Source organism: Halichoeres trimaculatus, unplaced genomic scaffold (assembly GCF_033239565.1).
Source record: "Halichoeres trimaculatus isolate MK-OKI-2021-1 unplaced genomic scaffold, fHalTri1.1 fHalTri1_scaffold_19, whole genome shotgun sequence".
In the NCBI taxonomy this organism is placed as follows: Eukaryota; Metazoa; Chordata; class Actinopteri; order Labriformes; family Labridae; genus Halichoeres; species Halichoeres trimaculatus.
This window is the reverse complement of record NW_027437197.1, coordinates 4,871,171-4,892,565: the sequence shown is the minus strand read 5'-3', so window position 1 is coordinate 4,892,565 and position 21,395 is coordinate 4,871,171. Positions and strand designations below refer to the sequence as shown.

The 21,395-nt window shown below is 40.2% G+C and overlaps 1 protein-coding gene across 1 annotated transcript; it reads left to right on the top strand.

The window, feature by feature from the left end:
- Positions 1-12,609: 12,609 nt before the first annotated feature.
- tent5c (terminal nucleotidyltransferase 5C) lies at positions 12,610-19,657 on the top strand. Its single transcript, XM_074695111.1, has 2 exons — positions 12,610-12,772; positions 14,357-19,657. Exon 2 carries the CDS (start codon positions 14,379-14,381, stop codon positions 15,531-15,533), a length of 1,155 nt encoding a protein of 384 aa, XP_074551212.1. The 5' UTR covers positions 12,610-12,772; positions 14,357-14,378; the 3' UTR covers positions 15,534-19,657.
- Positions 19,658-21,395: the final 1,738 nt, after the last annotated feature.

Here is a 21,395-nt window from a genome sequence, read left to right as displayed (position 1 = left end):
CTTCTTCCAAACTGGCAGCTCACAGACTAATAAGCACCTTTCTTTGTGGTAGGCTTTGTTTGTACACAGACTTCTGTTTTTTATGCTGACACTGCATCATGTTCAAAACATTTCTCTGGTTCTACTTCAACACACAATGTTCCTCCTGAGCCAACACAAACTATAATTTACATTTTTACTCATTTGTACTTCAGCTGAGGTGTGACCTGCACCTGTGGAGCTATCATTACACTGAGGCATTGCTCATATTTGCCTTGTACTTTTGTATTTTTTTATATATTTACTCATTCTGCGTGTATTACAACAGAACAGCTCTGTAGTAGATGAGTCTGGGAGCTACGTCAACAAGCCCGCCTGAAAAGCGTCACTCTACCTTAAATGCTGCAGCGTTTGCATATGTTTGATCTTTTATTTCATGTTCTTCAGAAGAGACATGATGTCTCTTCTTTTCTTATAACCCCGACCAAAACCGAAACCAGAGTGACGTCCGTTTGCATCCGTTGGTTTCACACAGGAAACCACCAACAGCTGATCCGTGACTTCAAACATCTCCTCTTCACTTTTAACAGCTTTAATACTGACACCATTAACACTGACGCCTCTGTTTGAGCTACAAAATAGATGCTGAAAATTTCTATACGGTTATTTTTAAGATCCAAAACAGCCAACAGGAAGTAGGCCACTCATCCTGATTCACAGAATGCCAAAAAAAAACCTCCTACTCTTACTTTTTCATAGTGAAGATTTGCACCATGTCATTCATTTAATAAACACAATGATATAACAATATATCTTTAGTGGATTTTGTTTTATTAGTGTTTTCGGGCTATTTTCCGATGGGCTGGGCTTTAAAGGGTTAAAAAGCAAACTAAGCTTAAAGAAGAGACATCCCTGTAAGAGTCAGACAGCAGAGGAAACAGATCACGAGTCAAAATGTCTTAATTATTAAGACGGCATTATATTTGATACACTGGTCCAGAAATTTTTCGTCGTAATTCAGTCAAACTTTTGTAAAATCTTCCGTGTTTGATGTAAAAAGCTGCATGAACGGTTTAACTCAAGGTTTGTGTTTCGAAATGTCTCCTGGCAGAAACAGGTGTGTGTTTGTGTGTGAGAGTTTGCTTCATATCATCAGTGGGAACGTGAACAGGTGCTTTCTATAATCCATGAGCACACACACACACACACACACACACACACACACACACACACACACAAACGCGCGCTCTGTGATAACTCTCATCATAAATATTGATCGTCTTGTCAGCCTCCCTCCCAGTGTGTGTGGTGTGTGTGTTGTTTGTTTCCTCAGTGTGTTATAAGGAGCATGTTGCCTGGAGTCATACAGACCAATATTGACTCTTCATATGTGATATAATGATTAAACAGCTGCTGGAGACGATAGGAGCTGCTGCAGGCTGTTAGCAAACAGAGGTGTGTGTTTTTATTTTTAACTTTTATTCCGTCAGAAATTTTTCCACTGACGGCGTGTTTTATGATGATCTCATTCACTGCGGCCTTCTGTTTGTTTTCTGCTGAGTCGTAATCAGCCTGATATGAAGTTTGAGGCATTTTATGTCATTTAGTTCACGAGTCAGCTTCCTTCTGTTCAACACGATCCCTCCTCTTTATTTCTAAAAGTTCTTCTTAGACCTTTTTTAAAATTTGTTGTCTTTGTCAGATAAGGGCGGGAATTTGTTTGATAGTCTTTGCTAACTTTTAGCCAATGAATCAAATAGTTCCCTCTGCCTTAGTGACTCATTGAATAATGATAAGAGCAGATTTATCATAGGTCAGTTAGATATGGGCATGATCTAAGTTTATATTTCAGTTAATCACATTTTTTTGTTTATCTTTTTGGTTATAAGTTCCTCCCAGAACTTTTTGATTCTGCAGAAGTCTCTGTTTACTCCACTTCTGAATCTCACAGCTCACAGGTGTTTTATCAACCACTGATCCTCATGGTTTCATGTTATTTGGATGTTTTTCATGTAATTTATAAGAGGTTTTGGTTATTTACAGACACAAAGTGAACAGCTTTTAAATACTCTATTACCAACACCTAATGGTTGGATCGCCAGTAAAAAAATATGGATTAAAATTTAAAAAACAGTGGAAAAATACATCTTTAAGATGAGATAATAGCCACATGAATTATTTCATTTATTTATTTTATTTTATTTTATTTCCTTTTATTTTATTTAAGTTTAGTTTATTTTATTTTATTTTTTTTATTAAAAAAAATAGGACTTTCCCCTATTTGGAAATATTTTAGGTTATATTTTATATAAATATATATATATATATATTTCACATTTTCCAAAAAGATAAACAAGTCCTAAAGATTGAAGCTGTCACACAACTTTTCAGTATTAGTCTAAGTTTTTTTTTGTGAGCACATTTCTGCAACAAGGCAATCCAAAACACTTTGCGCAAAACATTTATAGACTAATTAGAGAAAGCCCAACAAAATCACATTCAATCTATCCATGCTAGGCTGTTTTTTTCTGTTTGGGGGTTAGTTTGTGCACAGAATAGAAAAAAAGCTTAGGATTAGCTTGGATTTATTCTTCTCGTGCAGTTCAGACTTTGACCACAGGTGGTGCTAAAGAAGCCGAAGATAGTTTGATTGTGTCGTCTCAGTAGCACCTTCAGCTTTTCACCAGCGTGTCCAATCTGTTGATGAGAGTAAAAGTTATTACGATCTCAACGTCCATTACCAATCATTTGAGCTAAAAACAAACACTGCTCAGCTTAAATATCTGAGCTCATCTGTCGAATTTCAACATCTTCTCACAATGTTTGTGTTCAGAGTAAATCAGGAAACAGCTGCAGCATCTTTCTCCTTCAAATATTTACCAAAAATCTCAGATAAAGTCACACAGAAAGATCTAGTTTCTACACGTTAGCAGTTTGACGTGCAGCTTGATTTATTTCCTGTCAACACAACTTTCTATTCAACTCACAGCTCATTGTAACGCTCCTGAACTCGTTGCTCATCATCACTGTGACATTTCACACTTATATCACCACCTTCAGCTTCCGTTAGACAGGAAGTGATCTAAACGAAGCGCTGTGAGTTCAGTGACAGTCAGTGAGTCATTTTCTCTCTTATAATTTGCTTGTTTCCTTGCTTGAATTAGAGGTGTGACACGGTGATGTAGGGAAACAGAAATAACTCAAACATGCATGTTTCCTATGGTGTTATCATGTCAGGGTGTCATTTTCAGCTCATGTGTCAGAGATATGAAAACAGAGTAGATTCGATAGAAATATCTGCCATTTCCATCACTCACATTTTCTGTTTCTTTAGCTTTAACGTGTGTAAGAGGTAAGACGAGGAACACTGTGTAACTTTCTGCTCCGTCCGTCCTTCCACAGCCGCCCTAAAACTCTTTTATTATTCACTCCTGCACATGATGGATGGTTCTGGAAGTGACTCTGCGGGGCGACATAAATCTCTGTTTATGGGAGGAAACCTTTCTTTACAACTGCCGGCTCAAATCTGCAGCAGCCAGAGCAGAATCTGACCTTCAGATGAGGTTTGATCAGGTAATAACGAGCAAAGAAGGAGAAGGTAATGTGCGCTCTGATAACCAACAACGACCTGATGATGTCAGAGGAAGCGCAGGGCTTTAAACCTCTGAATGATTCATCCCGCAGAGATTAGCACACGTGTTGGTCCGGTAGACGTAGTGGAACCTTTAATGGCACTCGTGTCTGCTTAGGTACAATATGTGCATCCGGGAAAATGCTAATCGATTGTGTTTGTGTGTCTCAGTGTGTGTTTAATGTGTTAATGGCCGGGGCTGCTCACCCAGCCGTGACCTGCACACACTGAGTCACTCCTCGGATTGCAGGAGGCCTGAGAGAGGCAGGTGGCAGAGCTCCAGCTGCACAACAGCATGAAAACACACACACACACACAGAGAAAGAGGTAGACTGAGCCATGAACACAACCACAGGGACCTCCTCCTCCTCCTTCTCCTTCTCCCTCCTTTACATACCTGCTGTCGTTCATCCGTAAACAACAGCATCCCGGTAATCGTCTGTTGTCACCTCAGATTTTAACTCGCTGCGTCTGTTTGTGCCGCAGGCTGCAGTTCCATACATACTGAATGTTTCCACAGACAGGAGGCAGATGGTTTGGCACAAACAGCTAAAATTACAGCAGCACACACACACACACACACACACACACACACACACACACACACACACAGACGGGAGTATTTTGTTCAGAGCATGTGTTTGTGACAGTAAACACGTCTTGTTCCATCACGAAATCTGCTCAAGCGTCGACTCTGCTGCTCCAACAATGCCGTAAAAACCACCTACGACTCCTGTGTGAGCCGGGATCAAGTGACGGGAAAAAAAATCAAGTTAACGTGAACCAGTGAACCTGAGCGTCCGGCCAAAACACTCAGTGAAACCCACTGTGACTTGGCTTACCATGTTAGAATTAGAGTTATTGTAACTTTTATTATTAGACACGTGCCGTAGCATCAGTTCAGAAGATATGTAGCTCTTTAATCGAAAGCATGTGTGTGTTTGCTATAAAACAGACAAAGTACTGCATAAAACAACGAGCAACCTCTATGATTAATAAAACATTCAGTCAGACATAAAACGATGGAAAACAGTACATCATGAGTCACTGCATCAGCAACAGAGGGCCAACAGCTCAAGAAGACAAAGAAATAAGAAGAGTCAGGAATACTTTATTCATCCTGCGGGAAATTCCGGTAAAATTTAATTCATAAATAAGGATTAAATACTAAATAACAATAAAATAAGTAGGGAGTAGAGTAGTTGGAATAGTCTGTTCACAAAAGTGTTTATGCAATCTGATGCAATGAGCTACCCGTTTCCTTTTCTTTTAGGCTTGTTCTTGAGGTTATTTACACTGCCTGACCAAAAAAACAGTCACCACCAAAAAGAAGAGGTCACACACTCTTATAATTTGTAAGACCGCCTTTTTTTTCATCAAGATCTTCCATTGCTGATGCTAGAGTCTGATCGCTGGGGGGTCAGCAATCAGTGAGGCTAACCAGGAAAAAATGGCTTCAACTTGCTACACACAACAGTCAACACCAAAAGAAAGAAATTCAGGAGGAGTCACAGCAGCAATCAAGAAAGCAAAATTAAGAAAGTGTATAGAAAATGCAAAAAGCTCCATAAGAAAATAGATGCTGACAGCTTGTCCATCATTGTCCAGTCAGCCAGCCTCCACCTCCACAGGGTCCAGGACTGAGCTTCTTCAGCAGTCTGTTCAGTCTCTGTCTCCTGGATCCTGTCTGCTCACAGCAGGTGAAGCTCTTCCAATGTGGCGTTGGTGTCTGATGTTAGTTCTGTGAGCCATGTCTGTATATAGCATGATGCTGCTCTGCCTTCTGGTATTCCCTCTGTTGCTGGGTTAGCACGGCTAGCTCGTCCATCTGATTGGAGATAGATCTTACATTCCCAATAACGATGGATGGAAGGACAGGTCCATGTCGTCACTTCTTAGCTCACACCTGAGAACCAGCACGTCGTCCTCACCTCCTTCTCCTCACCTTGTGGGGAAACATCCGGCCTAGCACCATATAGCATTGACATGCTACAAGCTGCAAACAGCTAATTTCACATGTAAACAATGCAGCCATGGTTACATGTAGGGTCTCCAGACAAACACAGGAGCATAAATAGTAAAAATGTCACAGTTTAGTGTCCACATCCAACAAATGAGCCATTCAAAGTAATGATTCAATCTGAACACAAAGATGACGAAAAGGAGATGAAAACAATTGTTTCCTGTATTGAGTAACAGAAACCACATCAAACCAGTACTTACAGTCTGCTGCAGCTCTACTGTTCTTTTCGACGTCATTACAGGCATCCTGAAACCCAACCGGCAGCTGTTTCCAGCAAAATTCTCAAGAATCTGACACATCTTTAACGCAAAAAAGCAGGGATATGGCTGGCAGATTCTCTGTAAACTCTCCTGAATGTGAACATGAGCTGTTGTTTGCTTTGCAGTGCACCACAACACTCAAAGAGGCCAGAAACTAAAACAGTAAGTTAATAAACGCTCCTCAGAGCCGGAGGCAACTGATGCACGTTTGATAATCTGTTGAACTCAGCGACTTGCTCTCAGCCTGTTTTACTTTGGTATAATCTGTAGGGAGAAGTTTTTGGAAGTATCTGATCTGAGCTGGATGCTTCGTTCAGCCCGTCTAGAGAGAAAGAGGTGATAACTCAGAGTGCAGCGTGTTTCCTAGAAAGCTGCTCACGCCCTGAGGCAGAGGAGTGTCTCTTCAGGAACACATAATAAACTGTCTGTAGGTCTGAGCTGTAATTTCTGTGTAGGTGTCTTTTCTGTCAACAGTAACAAACTACCTGACCCAACCCGGCGTTTCAACAGTCCAAATCTCTGCTTATCTTTGTGTCCTTTGCTCAAGTGCTCTACCCTCTGTGAGCCCACTGTCTCTCATTATACTGTCACAGAATCATTAAAGGGCCACTCCGTCTAAAAGACAGTGCATCGTAAACAGACTGCACGCTGAATAAACGACTGTCTGGCAAAGAAAACGTCTCCATCCACCCTGATTTGTGGATTTCCTCCTCAGCAACGCCTCACCAGCCCTCATCAGCCGACGCGGTCTAAACTTTCATCCTGTCTGCTCAAATCAACATACATGTCTGTGTTTGATCAGATCATAAAGTCAGTTTGATGCCCTCACACACACCCACACACCCACACAGCGGGAGGGAATCCCCTCTGTGCTTTCCTATCAGAGCCTCTGCTGAGTCACTAATGTGCAACCAGCCTCTTTGAGGGTTCACCCACTCAACACACACACACACACACACACACTACTACATCCGTTCTGCTGACACGTCTCTGGCTTCTCACTTGACTTGAGCGGTTTCATCTGAACTTCTCGTTTCTTCTGCTGAGGCCAAAAGAAAAAGATAAAAGTCTTTGAAAGAGAGTCAGATCTGTTCCCCGTAACCCCGGCACTTCTCTTCACAGACTCACTTATGTGTGTGTGAGAGTGTGAGTGAATGTGTGTGTGTGTGTGTGTTTCCTGCAGCTATCTCAACACATCTCATCTTATTTCAAGTCAAGCAGAAAACTTTTGATGTCTCAGAAAAGATAGCGACACTCCAGCTCTGACTGATCCGTCTTTGATGACAGAGGATTGCTGACACCGTTACGTCGAGAGCTGGGGTCAAAGGTTAAAGGCTTATTCCACTTTTTTGTCCATCCATCACCTTTTCTTTTCAAGGTACCCAGATTGAACCTGTAAATCTGGCACAAATGTTTACTTGGATGTTTTCTCAGACTTAACAGTCAGTAGTTGTTCCTGATAGGATGACAGTAATTATATAATAATACATTTTATTTAAAAGCGCCTTTCTAGCACCCAAGGACACTTTTCAAAATAGATAATAAAAACACACTGCATTAAAATCACAATTGAAATAAATAAAAACAACATATAAAAGTGACACAGTTAGAAGAGAGTGGAAAGTTAAAGGGAATAAGTAGTTTGGAAAAGATGAGTTTTGAGTTTTGATTTGAAGTGGGGAAGGAAGTCAATGTTTCTGAGGTCCGGGGGATTGATTGATTGGTATGAGAGTGAAAAGACAGAAAGCTGTCAAGTATGACACCCATACTCTTAACCTGAGGGGAGGGGGACACTGTGGAGTTGTCTATGGTGAGGGAGAAACTGTCAACTTTGGAGAAATTGGATTTTGTACCGACCAGGAGGAGTTCTGTTTTATCCAAATTAAGTTTGAGGAAGTTGGAGGTGAACCAGAATTTGATTTCTGAGAGGCAGTGGGTGAGGGAGGAAGGTGGAAGAGAGGCGTCGGGTTTATTGGAAAGGTGAAAGTGGGTACCAAATTTCTGGAAGTAGATATATAATAAAAAGAAGGGGCCCCAGCACAGACCCCTGGGGCACACCTGAAGTGACGGGGGAGGGCTGTGAGGGGAAGGATTTGAGTTGGATGAACTGAGTGCGGCCTATGAGGTAGGAGTGGAACCAGGATGACATGAAGAAGTCATGAAATATAGATTTTAAAAAAGAAAAAAAAAAAAAAGGTGAAAGGTTAACTTTTTTTTGACATCTTAACATCCTAGAACCTTTCTATCCACACGTTTTAAGTTGAATCTTAGACTTTTAGAGGAAGAGGTAAAAGAGAGTGGAGGATGATACTATGATATCAAAACCTTTAGGGCTCCCCCTACTGGACTAGAGCGGTAAAACTATGAAACTTAAATACAAGCCAAACACATTTGTCTCACAGCTTTCATTACTGTAGTTAGTTTAAATATAGAAGAATAGAGTAGAAGTTTATTGTCATTGTTAAAAGTACAGCTAAATTCATGTCACAGCAGCAATCAAGAAAACAAAAGTAAGAGAGTGTATAAAAAGTGCAAAAAGGTCCATAAGAAAATAGATGCTGACAACTTGTCCATCATTGTCCAGTCAGCCAGCCTCCATCTCCACAGGGTCCAGGACTGAGCTTCTTCAGCAGTCTGTTCAGTCTCTGTCTCCTGGATCCTGTCTGCCCACAGCAGGTGAAGCTCTTCCAATGTGGCGTTAGTGTCTGGTGTTAGCTCTGTTAGCCATGTCTGTGAATAGCATGATGCTACTCTGCCTTCTGGTATTCCCTATGTTGCTGGGTTAGCACAGCTAGCTCGTCCATCTTATTGGAGATAGATCTTACGTTCCCAATAACGATGGATGGAAGGACAGGTCCATGTCGTCACTTCTTAGCTCACACCTGAGAACCAGCACGTTGTCATCACCTCCTTCTCCTCACCTTGTGGGGAAACATCAGGCCTTGCACCAGTTAGCATTGACATGCTCTAGGCTGCTAACAGCTGAGTTCACATGTAAACAATGCAGCCATGGTTACATGTAGGATCTCCAGACAAACACAGGAGCAAAAATAGTAAAAATATCACTTGAAGACACAAAAAGTTTGGTGTCCATGACCAACAAATGAGGCATACAAAGTGATGATCCACTCCAAATACAAGGACGACAAAAAAGAGACAAAAAAAATATTACAAGAAACGGACAAAAAAGAGAGAGCTGCTCCAAAAGGCAGCCATAGCCAAGCAATGCTGACTTGTGTGTATGAAGTTTACTTTGAGTTATTTGATGCTCAAGCTGGAGTATAACGTCACGAACCACTGCTCTGTTGATGATGAAGACTCTGTTACACTTCGTTCACAGGATTATTAGAGTAGAGTAAATTAAACTCTTCAGTCGCTGAGCTTTTCAAAACTGTGAGAGCCAAGCTATCTCCATAAGTTGCTTTTGCTGTTGTTATTTCACTGGCAAGTTAAATCTGTCTTCTTATGAGTCGTTGGTATGCAACACAAAAGCTGTCTCCACCTGTCAGTCTCTGCTGCACAGACTCCAGCTCCAAACATCAACACCAGGACAAGCTGACAGCACGAAATAGAAAACACTGCTGGAGCAATATTACAGTGATTATTTTATGACATGTTGTCATTTTGGCACAAGTCATAAAGAAATCAACTGAAGACCAAATTTTTCAGCATCATCCTCCAGCCTGATGTGCTGATCAGCATCCCACGAGATTTGCTCTACAGCACATGTTTGTTCACTTGTTGAGTATCAGCAGCTGAAATGGACTGTTTGATATTTTAGTCATCAACCTCAATGAACAAAATCCGGGAATATTATAGCAACAATTAATAAAATTCTCCTGAAACACACGCAGCTGTTTCGTTTTTTTTTTTTTTCTCTTTTTCCTTGCTTACTGTGTCGTCTCATCTCGCCTTGAGTTGGATTTGTTGGAGATTATGTTAAAAAGTTCTGTGATCAGTTTAGCACAGGGGTCTGCAACCTTTACTTTAATAAGAGCCATTTTTCCTCCAGATCACCTGGATTAAAGACATTCAAGAGCCACAAAATCTATTTTATCTTTAAAAAAAAAAGTGTTTAAAATTCTATACATTGTAAAAAATCTAGTGAATATTTCCCTAAACAAGATTTTTTTGTGTGTTCATGAAGCTGTACATATGATGTCTTAGTTTTTTTTGTTTAAAAGAGATTTACAAATATTTTTAAAAAATTGAAAAATCTGTCATGTAAGAAATTTCATAAACTTGCAAAATTTGGCGAAAATTTTCCAAAATGTGAAAATAGGCCAAATTTTGCGAAAATTTAAAAAATAAAATAAAATGGAAATTAAAAAATTAGACAAAATTTGCAAAAATTTTGAAAATGAAATTATTTGCCAAATTTCAGATAAAAATGAAATTTTCAGAAAAATAAGCCAAAATTTCTAAAAACATCAGTAACTTTAAAAATTGAAAAATTTGCAAAATTATTGATAAAGATAAAAATTGTAAAAATGTGCTTTAATTTGCAAAAAATAATCCAAGGAATTGGAATAATTTTTAATTTTCATTTGCAGGAATTGAAAAAATGTTAGTTTTGCAGAAATTGTAAAAATTTGCACAATCTTTTTTAAAAATGTATTTTTTTTCTGTATTTGCAAAACTTTAAAAAAAATTGAAACACAAAATATTTGCAAAAATTACAAAAATATTTCAAAGCTTTATTGCAAGATTGTGATGGGTATATATTTTAACAAAATGTTAATGCAGGATCTTATTAAGTGTCAATGTCCTAATCACCAATACCCTTTGTAAGAAAAACAAACTTTTTTCATTTTAGATATATGTTTTTTTAAAGCTACACGGAGCCACTGCAAAGGCATCAAAGAGCAGCATGAGGCTCCAGAGCCGCAGGTTGAAGACCCTTGGTTTAGCATTTGGGTTTTATCAAATGTTATTGGTCAGCAACTTCTTGGGCTGCAAAAACAGAAATCATTTTCAAATAAAACTGTGGGAGAGTGTTCTGGTCTACCACAAATGAGCACAGTTTTTCCTTTTCAAATCCACAGTTTCTGTGTCACAGTTTAGATTTTATTCCCACCAAGCTGCTCATGTTTATACAACACATTCGTTTTCATATTTCAATAAAAAGCACCTTCACAGGCAGAAGACCTTTACTGTTACAGGGGAATCATTTTATCTTATCATGAGTGTTTTATTTTCCACAGAACAACCACACATCATGTTTATGACTTCAATACTCCTCTGTGTGAGACTAGGAAGAGGTCTGTTCTGCTTTATTCACAGGGGGGGCTCCACAAATGCAGCTGTTTTTAGTCCACATAAGTGTTTGTGTATGAATAAAAGCAGAATTGTGTGTATTTTTTATGTATTCCAGTGAATAGATTTGACAAGATTAACTTTCTTCACTGGAACTTGGTGGGAGAGTTCCTCTCCCTGTTTAATGTGGCAGCTTTCCAGAGAGTATCTGTCTCCTGTGTTTTCTGTGATAGGAGGGCCTGTTAGCACCATAAGCCTGAGTCAACACACAAAACTGTTCTTCAATTTACATACAACACAAGATTTGTACAGAGACATTTCCCGAAAATAACTGCATAACACTTGATAGTCTGTATAATTTTGTAACTCCATTAAACCACTAAAATATACAACTATAAATCTCAAAACATTAACATAAAAAAACTGTTTAATGGCTGTTACCATAGCCTATAGGGTTCAGTTTACCTGACTTTTTGTCTGTGTTTTTCATTTGTTTTGACTAGTAGTGGATTATGGTTTTATCATTTAACACAGTATATTGCGCTTCACTATTTTACCTTGTTAATTAACAATTTTCTTCACAACAATTTTCCACAGAATCTCTTTTAAATGGTTTAAGCTATGAACCAGAAGTTTGTCTCATAATCATCCATCCTATCTTTTTGAAAGTAATTGGCTTCCTTAGGTGCCTTGAAAGGGGGTCATAAATAAAATGTATTATTATTATTATTATTATTATTATTATTATTTTTATTATTATTATTATTATTATTATTATTTTATTTTTTATTTTATTTTATTTTTATTTATTTATTTTACAAGATGTTGTGTCTTGTAAATAATAAGATTGATCAGGGCTACTGAGTGCTTCAATATTTTTCCTTATTTCTGTAAAGGTGAAAAAAATAAAATTGGCGATTGAATATAATTAATATTAATTTTCGTTTACATTATTTGCATTTTTTTCTTCTTTTTTTTATGACATACTTTTTTTTTAGGTGATCTTTGAAGAAAAAAATCCTTGTAAGATTTTGGAGGACTATAAATCAAATTTATGTGTGTAAAAGTGTAGTCAAACTTATTAAATCTACCGAATTTATTTTAAAATCGTCAAATAAAGACAACACAGTTGAACTGGACTGTGACACAGCAACGCGCCTGCTCGGAGACGGTCCTGGTTACTTGGCAACGAAAAAAACCTCGCTGACCAATCAGAAGCTCCGCTTGGCGCATTGATACTTCAAAACTCCATGGTCCTACGTCTGTGAGATGTGCTTATGGTGAAAGTTGAACTTTTAGGTAAATATAAAACGTCTTTTTTTCACATTTTGATTGTAGACCTCACTTGTCAGAATTGGTGTACTTTTTTTGTTGTGAAAATACGTCACACTGAGAGGGAGCTCTGCTGTTTTACTGTTGTGCATGGTGCTCTGTGGGTTGTGCTTCGGCTTTATAAAACAGGCGTGCCTCCAGGCTGCAAAGCGGTTCAAACACTGACTTTACACAGTGAACGGTACGCGTGTGTCTCTCAGGCTGTGGAGTATGTGGAGGCGTCTGGTCGAACTGAACATTAACATCTTCTCTTGCTAACTTTAAAGGCTTTCGGGACTCGATTGTGGACATGTGAGTACACCGAGCCTTTTGGTTTTCACTGCCTAACCAGGGCTAGGAAAGTTAGCTGTGCTGCATTCACGTGCCGCTCGGATGCCTCGTTGGTTAGTCGCCCTCCAAACTATTCATACTTGAGCTGAATGTGTGATATTACAGAGCTAACAACTAGCTCAGGTTACTCTACACGGGTAGAAACTAACTATTATAACCAAATGCAGTACAGCTGATACAAATTGGTCAGTTAAGCCTAATTTGAACGATTTCTGAGTAGCTTTCACAAACAAGAAACTAAACTCTCCAACTATTCAAACGTCCCATAAACGCTAGGTAACATGTGCTTATTTGAAATGCATTGAGTTGTTGTCATGATCCGAAAATAAGACACATTTTAGGGATATTTACTCATTTAAAAGCTGAGTTTGTTGTTTTATGGTGATTTGACAACTTTTGGAGTTAATTTTAGAGAAATGTTGCCATATGGACTCAGTTTAAGTCAAACTTTGTAAAATTTTATGCTCGTAAATGTTCCTCCCGACGTGATTTGTTTTGAATTAACTTCTAATTGTGCTTAGAAACCGTTTCTGAGTTAATAGACGGTTAGAAAGGCTAATAGATGCGTTGGTTAAAGTTAAGTTAATGCAAAAGCTGGATTAAATGATAATCATCTTTAAAAAAAAAACGTTTTTCATTGGGATTTATGTCGTAAAACACCAGTTTTTTGTAACTTTTAGTAGCTTGTTTGTGTATGTGGTTCTGGAAAAACAGCCAGGCTCGTGCTGTGAGCTGTTCTAGAAGCCTCACGAGCTCTGTCCTTTACTGCTGTGTGTGTGCAGCTGAGAGCGAGCAGGTTGTCTCGTGCTCGCACTTTGCTCGGCTCGTGCTGAATGAGCCATGATGCTGCCACTGTTTGATAAGGAAGTTGAAAAGCGAAAAAGCTCCCTCTTTAGTTACTTAAAAAAAAATCAAACAAATAAAAAGTAAAATGTTGAATCTCGTGGGGTTATAGAAATGTTCTGTCATTTTAAATAATGAAAGATGACTTTGCAGCATGGCAGCAGTGGAGGAGGCTTCTGGATCTGGACCTTCTGGCTAGGTTCAGGAATGCAGGTGGGAGGCCTTAAAGAGACAGTAGCTGTAATGAGGGTTTTCAAAGGCACCAATTTACTATAAGATATTTTGGCTGAAACTACTAAAGTCATATAGAAGAGAGATAATATAGAGCTGGAAAACTAGAATCATATCCTTTTCTGAGAATGATTTGACATTTGTGAGCCATCACAACAGCAAAACAGATCATAACTCAGATGGATTTGACAACAACAACAGGAAAAGACATCTCTTCATAGTTTATACTTCAGAGCACTTGATAACCATTAAATGTTACATCACTAAAAGTGATTCAGACAAGTTGCCAAAAACAGCTGGTCCAGATCCAAAGCATCAGGTCATCCCCCATCCAACTGATCTGCATGTTTGAACAAATCTAAAGCACATTATTTTCAAACACCTGTTTGTTCTTGCTCTCTAGTAAAGAATGTGTTTAGCATTTCCAACTGAGGCGATCACTAACATGTTCTTTTAACTCTTTCACCCCAGTTCATCTGTGCATTGTGAGGAGATGGAAAACAAGGAGGAATCAAAGAGCTGTGAGTCGGTCAGCGTCCTGTCCTGGGAGCAGGTGTGCCGGCTGAATGACGTTTTGACGGAGGTGGTTCCCGTTCACGGACGAGGGAACTTCCCCACCTTAGAGGTGCGGCTCAAAGACATTGTGGCCCGGGTGCGCTCCCGCCTGGCGCATAGTGGCATCAAAGTGAAAGACATTCGTCTCAACGGCTCCACAGCCAGCCACGTGCTGGTGCAGGACATTGGCTGGAGCTACAAGGACCTGGACGTCATCTTCAGGGTGGACTTGCCTCATGAAGCAGAGTTTAAGCTCATTAAGGATGTGGTTCTGGGTACTTTGCTGGACTTCCTGCCTGAGGGTGTGAACAAGGAGAAAATCACACCTATGACTCTGAAGGAGGCCTACGTGCAGAAGCTGGTTAAGGTCAACACAGAGCAGGACCGCTGGAGCCTCATCTCCCTCTCCAACAACAACGGCCGCAACGTGGAGCTGAAGTTTGTGGACTCGATACGCCGACAGTTCGAGTTCAGCGTGGACTCCTTTCAGATTGTGCTGGACTCCATGCTCCACTACTACGAGCTGGCACAGACGCCGATGTCGCAGGCCTTTCACCCCACCGTGGAGGGGGAAAGCGTGTACGGGGACTTCAGCATGGCTCTGAGCCACCTGCGCAACAAGCTCATCGCTACGAAACGGCCTGAGGAGATCCGTGGAGGCGGGCTGCTCAAATACTGCAACCTGCTGGTGCGGGACTTTCGACCAGCCAGCGAGGAGGAGTTCAAGGGCCTGGAGCGGTACATGTGTTCCCGCTTCTTCATCGACTTCCCCGACATCGGGGAGCAGCAGCGTAAAGTGGAGGCCTACCTCCAGAGCCACTTTGTCGGCGAGGAGAAGAGCAAGTACGATTACCTCATGATCCTGCGCAGAGTGGTCAACGAGAGCACGGTTTGCCTCATGGGCCACGAGCGGCGGCAGACCCTGCACCTCATCTCTCTGATGGCCTTCCGGGTGCTGGCGGAGCAGAACGCCATTCCAAACGCATCCTGTGTCACCTGCTACTACCAGCCGGCGCCGTATGTTCGAGACCAAAACTTCAGCAACTACTACGTGTCTAACCAGAACATTCCAACATGGCTGCCGTGTAACTGACAGATCAAGTGCCTGGATGTGTGAGAGAGCTCTGCTGGTGCTGCTTTCAAGAAAAGAGAAGGAATATTAAAAAAAAAAACCTCCAAAAAAAGTATTAACGAGGCAATAAATGCGATGTTCCTCTCGAGGCACGATTATGTTAAAGTGGACAAGTGTTTGGCTTCGTTTTTGGAATCCTTTTCATTCCTTATCCACAGAGTTGTCCAGGTCATTGGAAGAAAAAGTGATATTTTTAAGTGTGATTTTTTTTTTTTCTTTCTTTGTGTTTGGTTGTTTTCGCCGTTTAACAACTTTATCTTGATGGAGTTGTGTTTTTGTGCCTTAACTTCCAGGTTTACTCCCTCGATGATTTGAATACGAAGAAAGGGACAAAGAGAAAATTGAAGCCTGAAATTTGGTTTAAAAAAAAAATCAGCGTGAAAAAGGCAGAAAAAATAGAAAATGTTTAAAAATAGTATTAAAAGGGGAAGGGGTTGGAAAAAGGTGAAAAAAAAGATAAAGCACCAGTGTTATAGAAGTTAAGTTCACAAAAAGGTGGTACACTAAAAACTTAAAGCGACGGGGAAGTGGGAGGAGACAATTTGTTTTAATTCTGACGCGTTGGTATTTCACAGACGTTTCTGCTCTCCCTGATAAGCTGACAGTGCCTGTGTGTTGTAATCAGAGAAAATGTGTGTATTTTTATTTTTTCCACTGTGAACTTCAGTGTGAGGAACTCCCCTCCTCCCCCTGCACCCGGTTTACTCTGCCCTGTATTTTTCAGTCAGTGGAAATCTCCAACGAGGCAGCGAAGGCCTCAGATTGACGGGCTCCTGTGTGTCTGAGGAGCTGACTTCTCCCTGTGTTTTAAGCCTCTTCCAAAACCTTCAGGAGACCTCCAGATGCCACAGCGCTCTGGCTTCTGTGCGAGGTGATCTGACTGACAGGACGGAGTCAGCTCAGGCAGCTGGCCTTGTTTCCCGGTGCGAGCGCTCGCTCTGGATCTCGGGGAGTGACAGGCTGAGAGCCGGTCCCTTCCCTTAAAAGGAGCAGCACATGGTTGGCCCCGCAGGGTCGTCCCTCACAGCCATTGCGGGCCTGAAATGGGATCCTCCTCTGACGCAGCTCGCTGCCTGGCTCTCTGACTCGTCGTCCGTCTATAATTATCGTGTTTTTCTTTTTTTTGCTTTCCGGGAAGAGGCACCTTTTTTAAAAGCAGGGAACAGCGGCAGCTCTGCCACCTTACATGTGTGGGAGCTGAAACACTTCCTGTCCTCGCTCCTGGTGCCTGCTGGGACCACGCTTGTGTCTGAGCCCCTTTTGTGGTCATGGGATGACAGGCAGCAGGGATCGGTATGTTAAGAGAAACGCCAGCGTGTCTGCTGCCTCACTTCAGACTTAGATTTTGATTTATCCTGGACGCTGTAACTCACTCGAGCCATGAGGCGGTCCTTTCACACCAGCATCCGAAGCTTCTCTACGAAAATAACCTGACATCTCTCCTGACATGCTTTCATATTTTAGACGGGACAAAGCCTCCTCTTGATTATCTTATCCTCGCGGCAGCAGCTGGCGGTGTGTGTTTACTCCCCTTCGCCCCACAGTTCACCAGAAAAACTCCTCTCTGAGTCTCTGCTGCTGCTGCTCTCGCTGTTTACACCAGATAACCAGGATGGTCTCTTATCGAGCTGGCCCACGGCTCCTGGCTGGTTAGAAAGTGTCACAGGGGAAGGTCAGCTCAGCCTCTCCTGCAGGTCACACCCCAGCTGGCTCGGCTGCTTTAGTCTTTTTTAACAACAAATCTGGTGCCACAAACTGCCTCGCTCTGGACCAAAGTCTGCTTCACAACCAGCAACCCGAGCACTAAAGTGCCTTTGACTTATTTGGAGTGATTGAGCTTTTTTAAAGATTTTTTTAATGGTGACCAGGAGGGAAAGGGTTCAGCCCCTGTTAACCATCACTTCTGTGTTAGAGACACATTTCTGGGAGAAAAGAGAAAAAAGGATTGGGAAGCAAAATAACTTTGGTTTGATTTGATATTTTGAGTTTTTGGTGTTTTCTTTTTAACCCACCCTGTGTTTGTTCCCTGAATCCTCTTTGTCCGGTCATTCCCGTCAGTCGTTCGTTTTATCCCCCCTTGTTGTCGCTGGCAGCCTCGTTGATTTCACCCTTTGAAATCCAACGTTTGATTGATTCTCATTTTCTTAAAGCTGCGTCGCAGTCCTGTAGACCCACCTGCTCCTCAGCAACCTGGCGACGCTCGTTACGCCGACACTTCTGTTTTCGTTCCCATCCAAACCAAAGCAATACCTTAAGTGCACTGACAAGCCATCCTGTGGCACAGTAGCTGGAGGTCGCCCAGCAGAGACCCCATACCAACAGAAGCACTTTAGAGAGGCCTTGTTTTACTCCAAACCCAGCCACCTGAGAGGAATGTAAATAAGCTAATGTGCTCGATTTGTGGAGGGAGTTGAGCTGGTTCTCAGGGACATAAATGATGTGTTTTTGAGGACTTTGTTTTGTCCCTTTTTTATTTTACTTCGGAGGGTGAATTACTTTACTCAGACATCCCCTCCTGATCTTCACCGTGTCTTTTCCTCTTCTGTGTATCACCTAAAACCCTCCTCTTCTTGCTCAAACACAGCTTCTCACTGCAGCAGACAGCAGACTTCAGCTTTGAGCGCAGGATAAGTCATTTGGCGTTGAAACTGCAGCAGCTCCTCTCTGACCTCAGCCTGCATTCATACGCCGTCGTCATGTATGAATGTAGGATATTTGTAAATCAGTATCTTAAACCAACAGAGACACGGGGTCATGTTTGAGGTTACATTATGTTTGATTACCAAACGGCGAGCATCAGATAATGTAGCAGCTGAGTGGACAGGAAGTGGCTGGAAAAGACCTATATCAAATCAGAGCTTGATTGCAAACATTTGTCATTGTCTTCGATTTATTTATTTATTTATTACACAAAGTTGATCTGTTTTTGCAAACTTTACAGTGTCGCTAACACTTGCTCAGATTGTCGTTAGCGCTAAACTGGTGTCAAATCTCCTGCTCAAAGTCAGAGAAACGTCTGCTGTGTGCGCCGTCGATTGTATTTCTTCTCTCCGTGACGATAAAATGATTTATTGAAAGCGTTAACCCGCGACTAAAACCAGCTGCTGCTGAAGTCTGCTGAGCGTAATGAGAACATGTGTTTCCTCCGGGCTCCTTTTTGACATCGCTCGCTAAAAAAAAGTTTTCAGTGATGTCAAAGAAAATGTAACAATCAGAAAGTTGCATTTTCTCGAAACAGGAAGTAAATGCAGACTTTGTGATTCCTGAATCTGCGTTTACTTCCTGAGCCCACTCTGCCCTCTCTGTGTTTACGGTTTTTGTGCCTTTTTTCCCCTGACGACTGAAAATGTGCCTAAAGCTTTACAGAGCAGATGCTGAATCAGTTTCTCTGTCAGGGTTTGATGTGTGTCGACGTCAGTGAGGGACGATTATGGTGTTAAAAAGAAAAAAAAAAAAAAAGAGGATGAAGTGTTTTTGCCTTTGTTGTTTCCGGCCCCATTTTCTTTCTCTGCTGTAAACTCAGTGTTATTGATCCCTGCTCCTCTGACCCGCCTCTCCTCTGTGGTCGTCCCACGCGTCAGGCTTTCGTTTAGTGCAGCGTGTTTTTATTTATGACACCTGTAGATGTATTCATCGCTGGAGCGGGTGCAGAGCAAGCTGTGGATTCGATATTTTTCGCTTGTCTTGGTACAAGTCTTACACCGTAGGAATGTGACGGAGGCTCTCCTACAGTTTGTGAATTTACTTTGCAGCAGGTTGTGTTTACGTTCGTGTGTGGAGGTGTGTGTGCTTGTTTGCATGTGTGTATGAAGGGATGCCGGTGCCTACACAAGTTCAAAAGTGGGGGGAAAAAAAAGTTATGAAATTTGTCGCACTATATATATTTTTTTGAAATAGTTAATGCAAAAGAGCTTTTTTGTCAGCTTTGTGATTGTGACGATGAGTTTTGATGGTTACAACCATTATACTATTTCATTTTTCAGCACTTTTACCTCACTTGAGTTTTTCCTTTGAATGGAAATGTACATGTACATCAGGAAAATGTGTTTGAAGAGGAAAAAAATGAATAAAGAGTATTAAATGCAGTCACTGCTTTGGGTTTTTCTTTTGAAGGACTTCTGTGTAAAATGTTAAATTTGTTCTGTTGTCTGACTCGAACTCAGGTTTTTTTCCTTTTTTATTTTTTTATTATTTTTTTTAAATCTTTTTTAATTTATTTTTTTTAAATACTGCATTGCTATATCACTTATAATTTTTCTTCTTTTTTTTTTCTCTTCCTCTGTCCGTTCATTTTTAATAGTCATGGATTTGATACAAAAAAGGCAAAATCAAATTAAATTAAATCAAATTAAATAGAACAAAATTAAATAAAAAATATATAAAATTTTTTAATAAAAAGTATTTTTGTTTTTTCCTTTTGCCAATTTAATTTAATCGGTCATGTGAGCATGTGGTTCCTCTAGAGTTTTGACTTTCAGCTAAATATCCTTTGGGTAAAAATCTAAAATAAATTTTAAAGAGGGCCCAGGGGAAAAATAATACGTACAAAAAGAAGAATAAGTGAACAAATAATAATAAAGGAGTAAAATAATGGTCATTATTTGAAAAATAAAAATAAATTATTTTAAAAAATGTAACGATCATAAACAAAAAACTTAAAGGTACAAAAACAAGAATAAGTGAACAAATAATAAAAGTAGTAAAATAATGGTAATTATTTGAAAAATAAAAATAAATTGTTTTAAAAAAGGTAAACAATCATAAACAAAAAAACTTAAAGGTACAAAAACAAGAATAAGTGAATAAATAATAATAAAAGTCATAAAATAATTGTAATTATTTGAAAATAATAAATTAATTATAAAGAAAAATACTAAAAAAAGAATAATAATAAACATATGTATATCCATGGACAGATTTGTAAAATAATAATAATAAAAGACAGGTCTTCTAAACAGTTGAATATTCTCTGCAGTATAATTTGATAAAAACTGCCTCAAAACTCAGAAATACGACTGAAAGAGGTTTCCCCCTCACTGCTGGTCCCATGACCCCCCTCCAGGACCACAGTGGTTCAGAAACGTTAATGCGCTCAGCGTGTAGCACCGTGCTCTAACACCAAACATGCAGCCGGATGTTATGAAACAATAAAAACAGCTGGAAAATAAAAGATCACTTAAAACAGACCCAAGAATAGAAACAGAAAACAGGAGCGTTTAATACACACCGTAGATCCTTTCTGACATTTCAGTTTGTGTTTAAGGGACGGGACGCTTCTTTAGAAACATTTGTGATCATTTTAAGGGAAGTTGGAGTTTTTCGTGCAAAATGTCAAACGTCTGTGTCACAGTTTTCTGCTTTTCTATTTTGTTTGAGATTTAAAGAAGAAGTTTTGGCACTTTGAGCTGTTGGGAGAGGAGAAACAATTCAGTGTGATCATGTTTGGCTTTAGGGAAAAGTGTTATATATTTAAAAAAGAATAGACTGGAGACTGCAAACATTAGCTGCAGCTGGTACATTTACTTATGTTGACGTTTTTGATTGTTACTTCCGTCTCTGAGAATCACTTTCTGTTGTTGTTGCTTTTTCATAACCCTGGCTTTAAAAACATCACTTTCCTGAGCGGTTTCTGGAGCAGTTTCTGTTGCTAACGCCCTGATTGTCTGGGACTTTGGGGTAACCAATCAGAATTGGGTTGGTAGACGGACACATCCTGAATTCCTTTAGCCAAGGTTAAAAAAACTTCACTGATATCATCTCCTCTGCAAAGTTATAAACCCTTGGTCTTACTGCATGACAGAGAAATTGTCCTCTAATCATTTT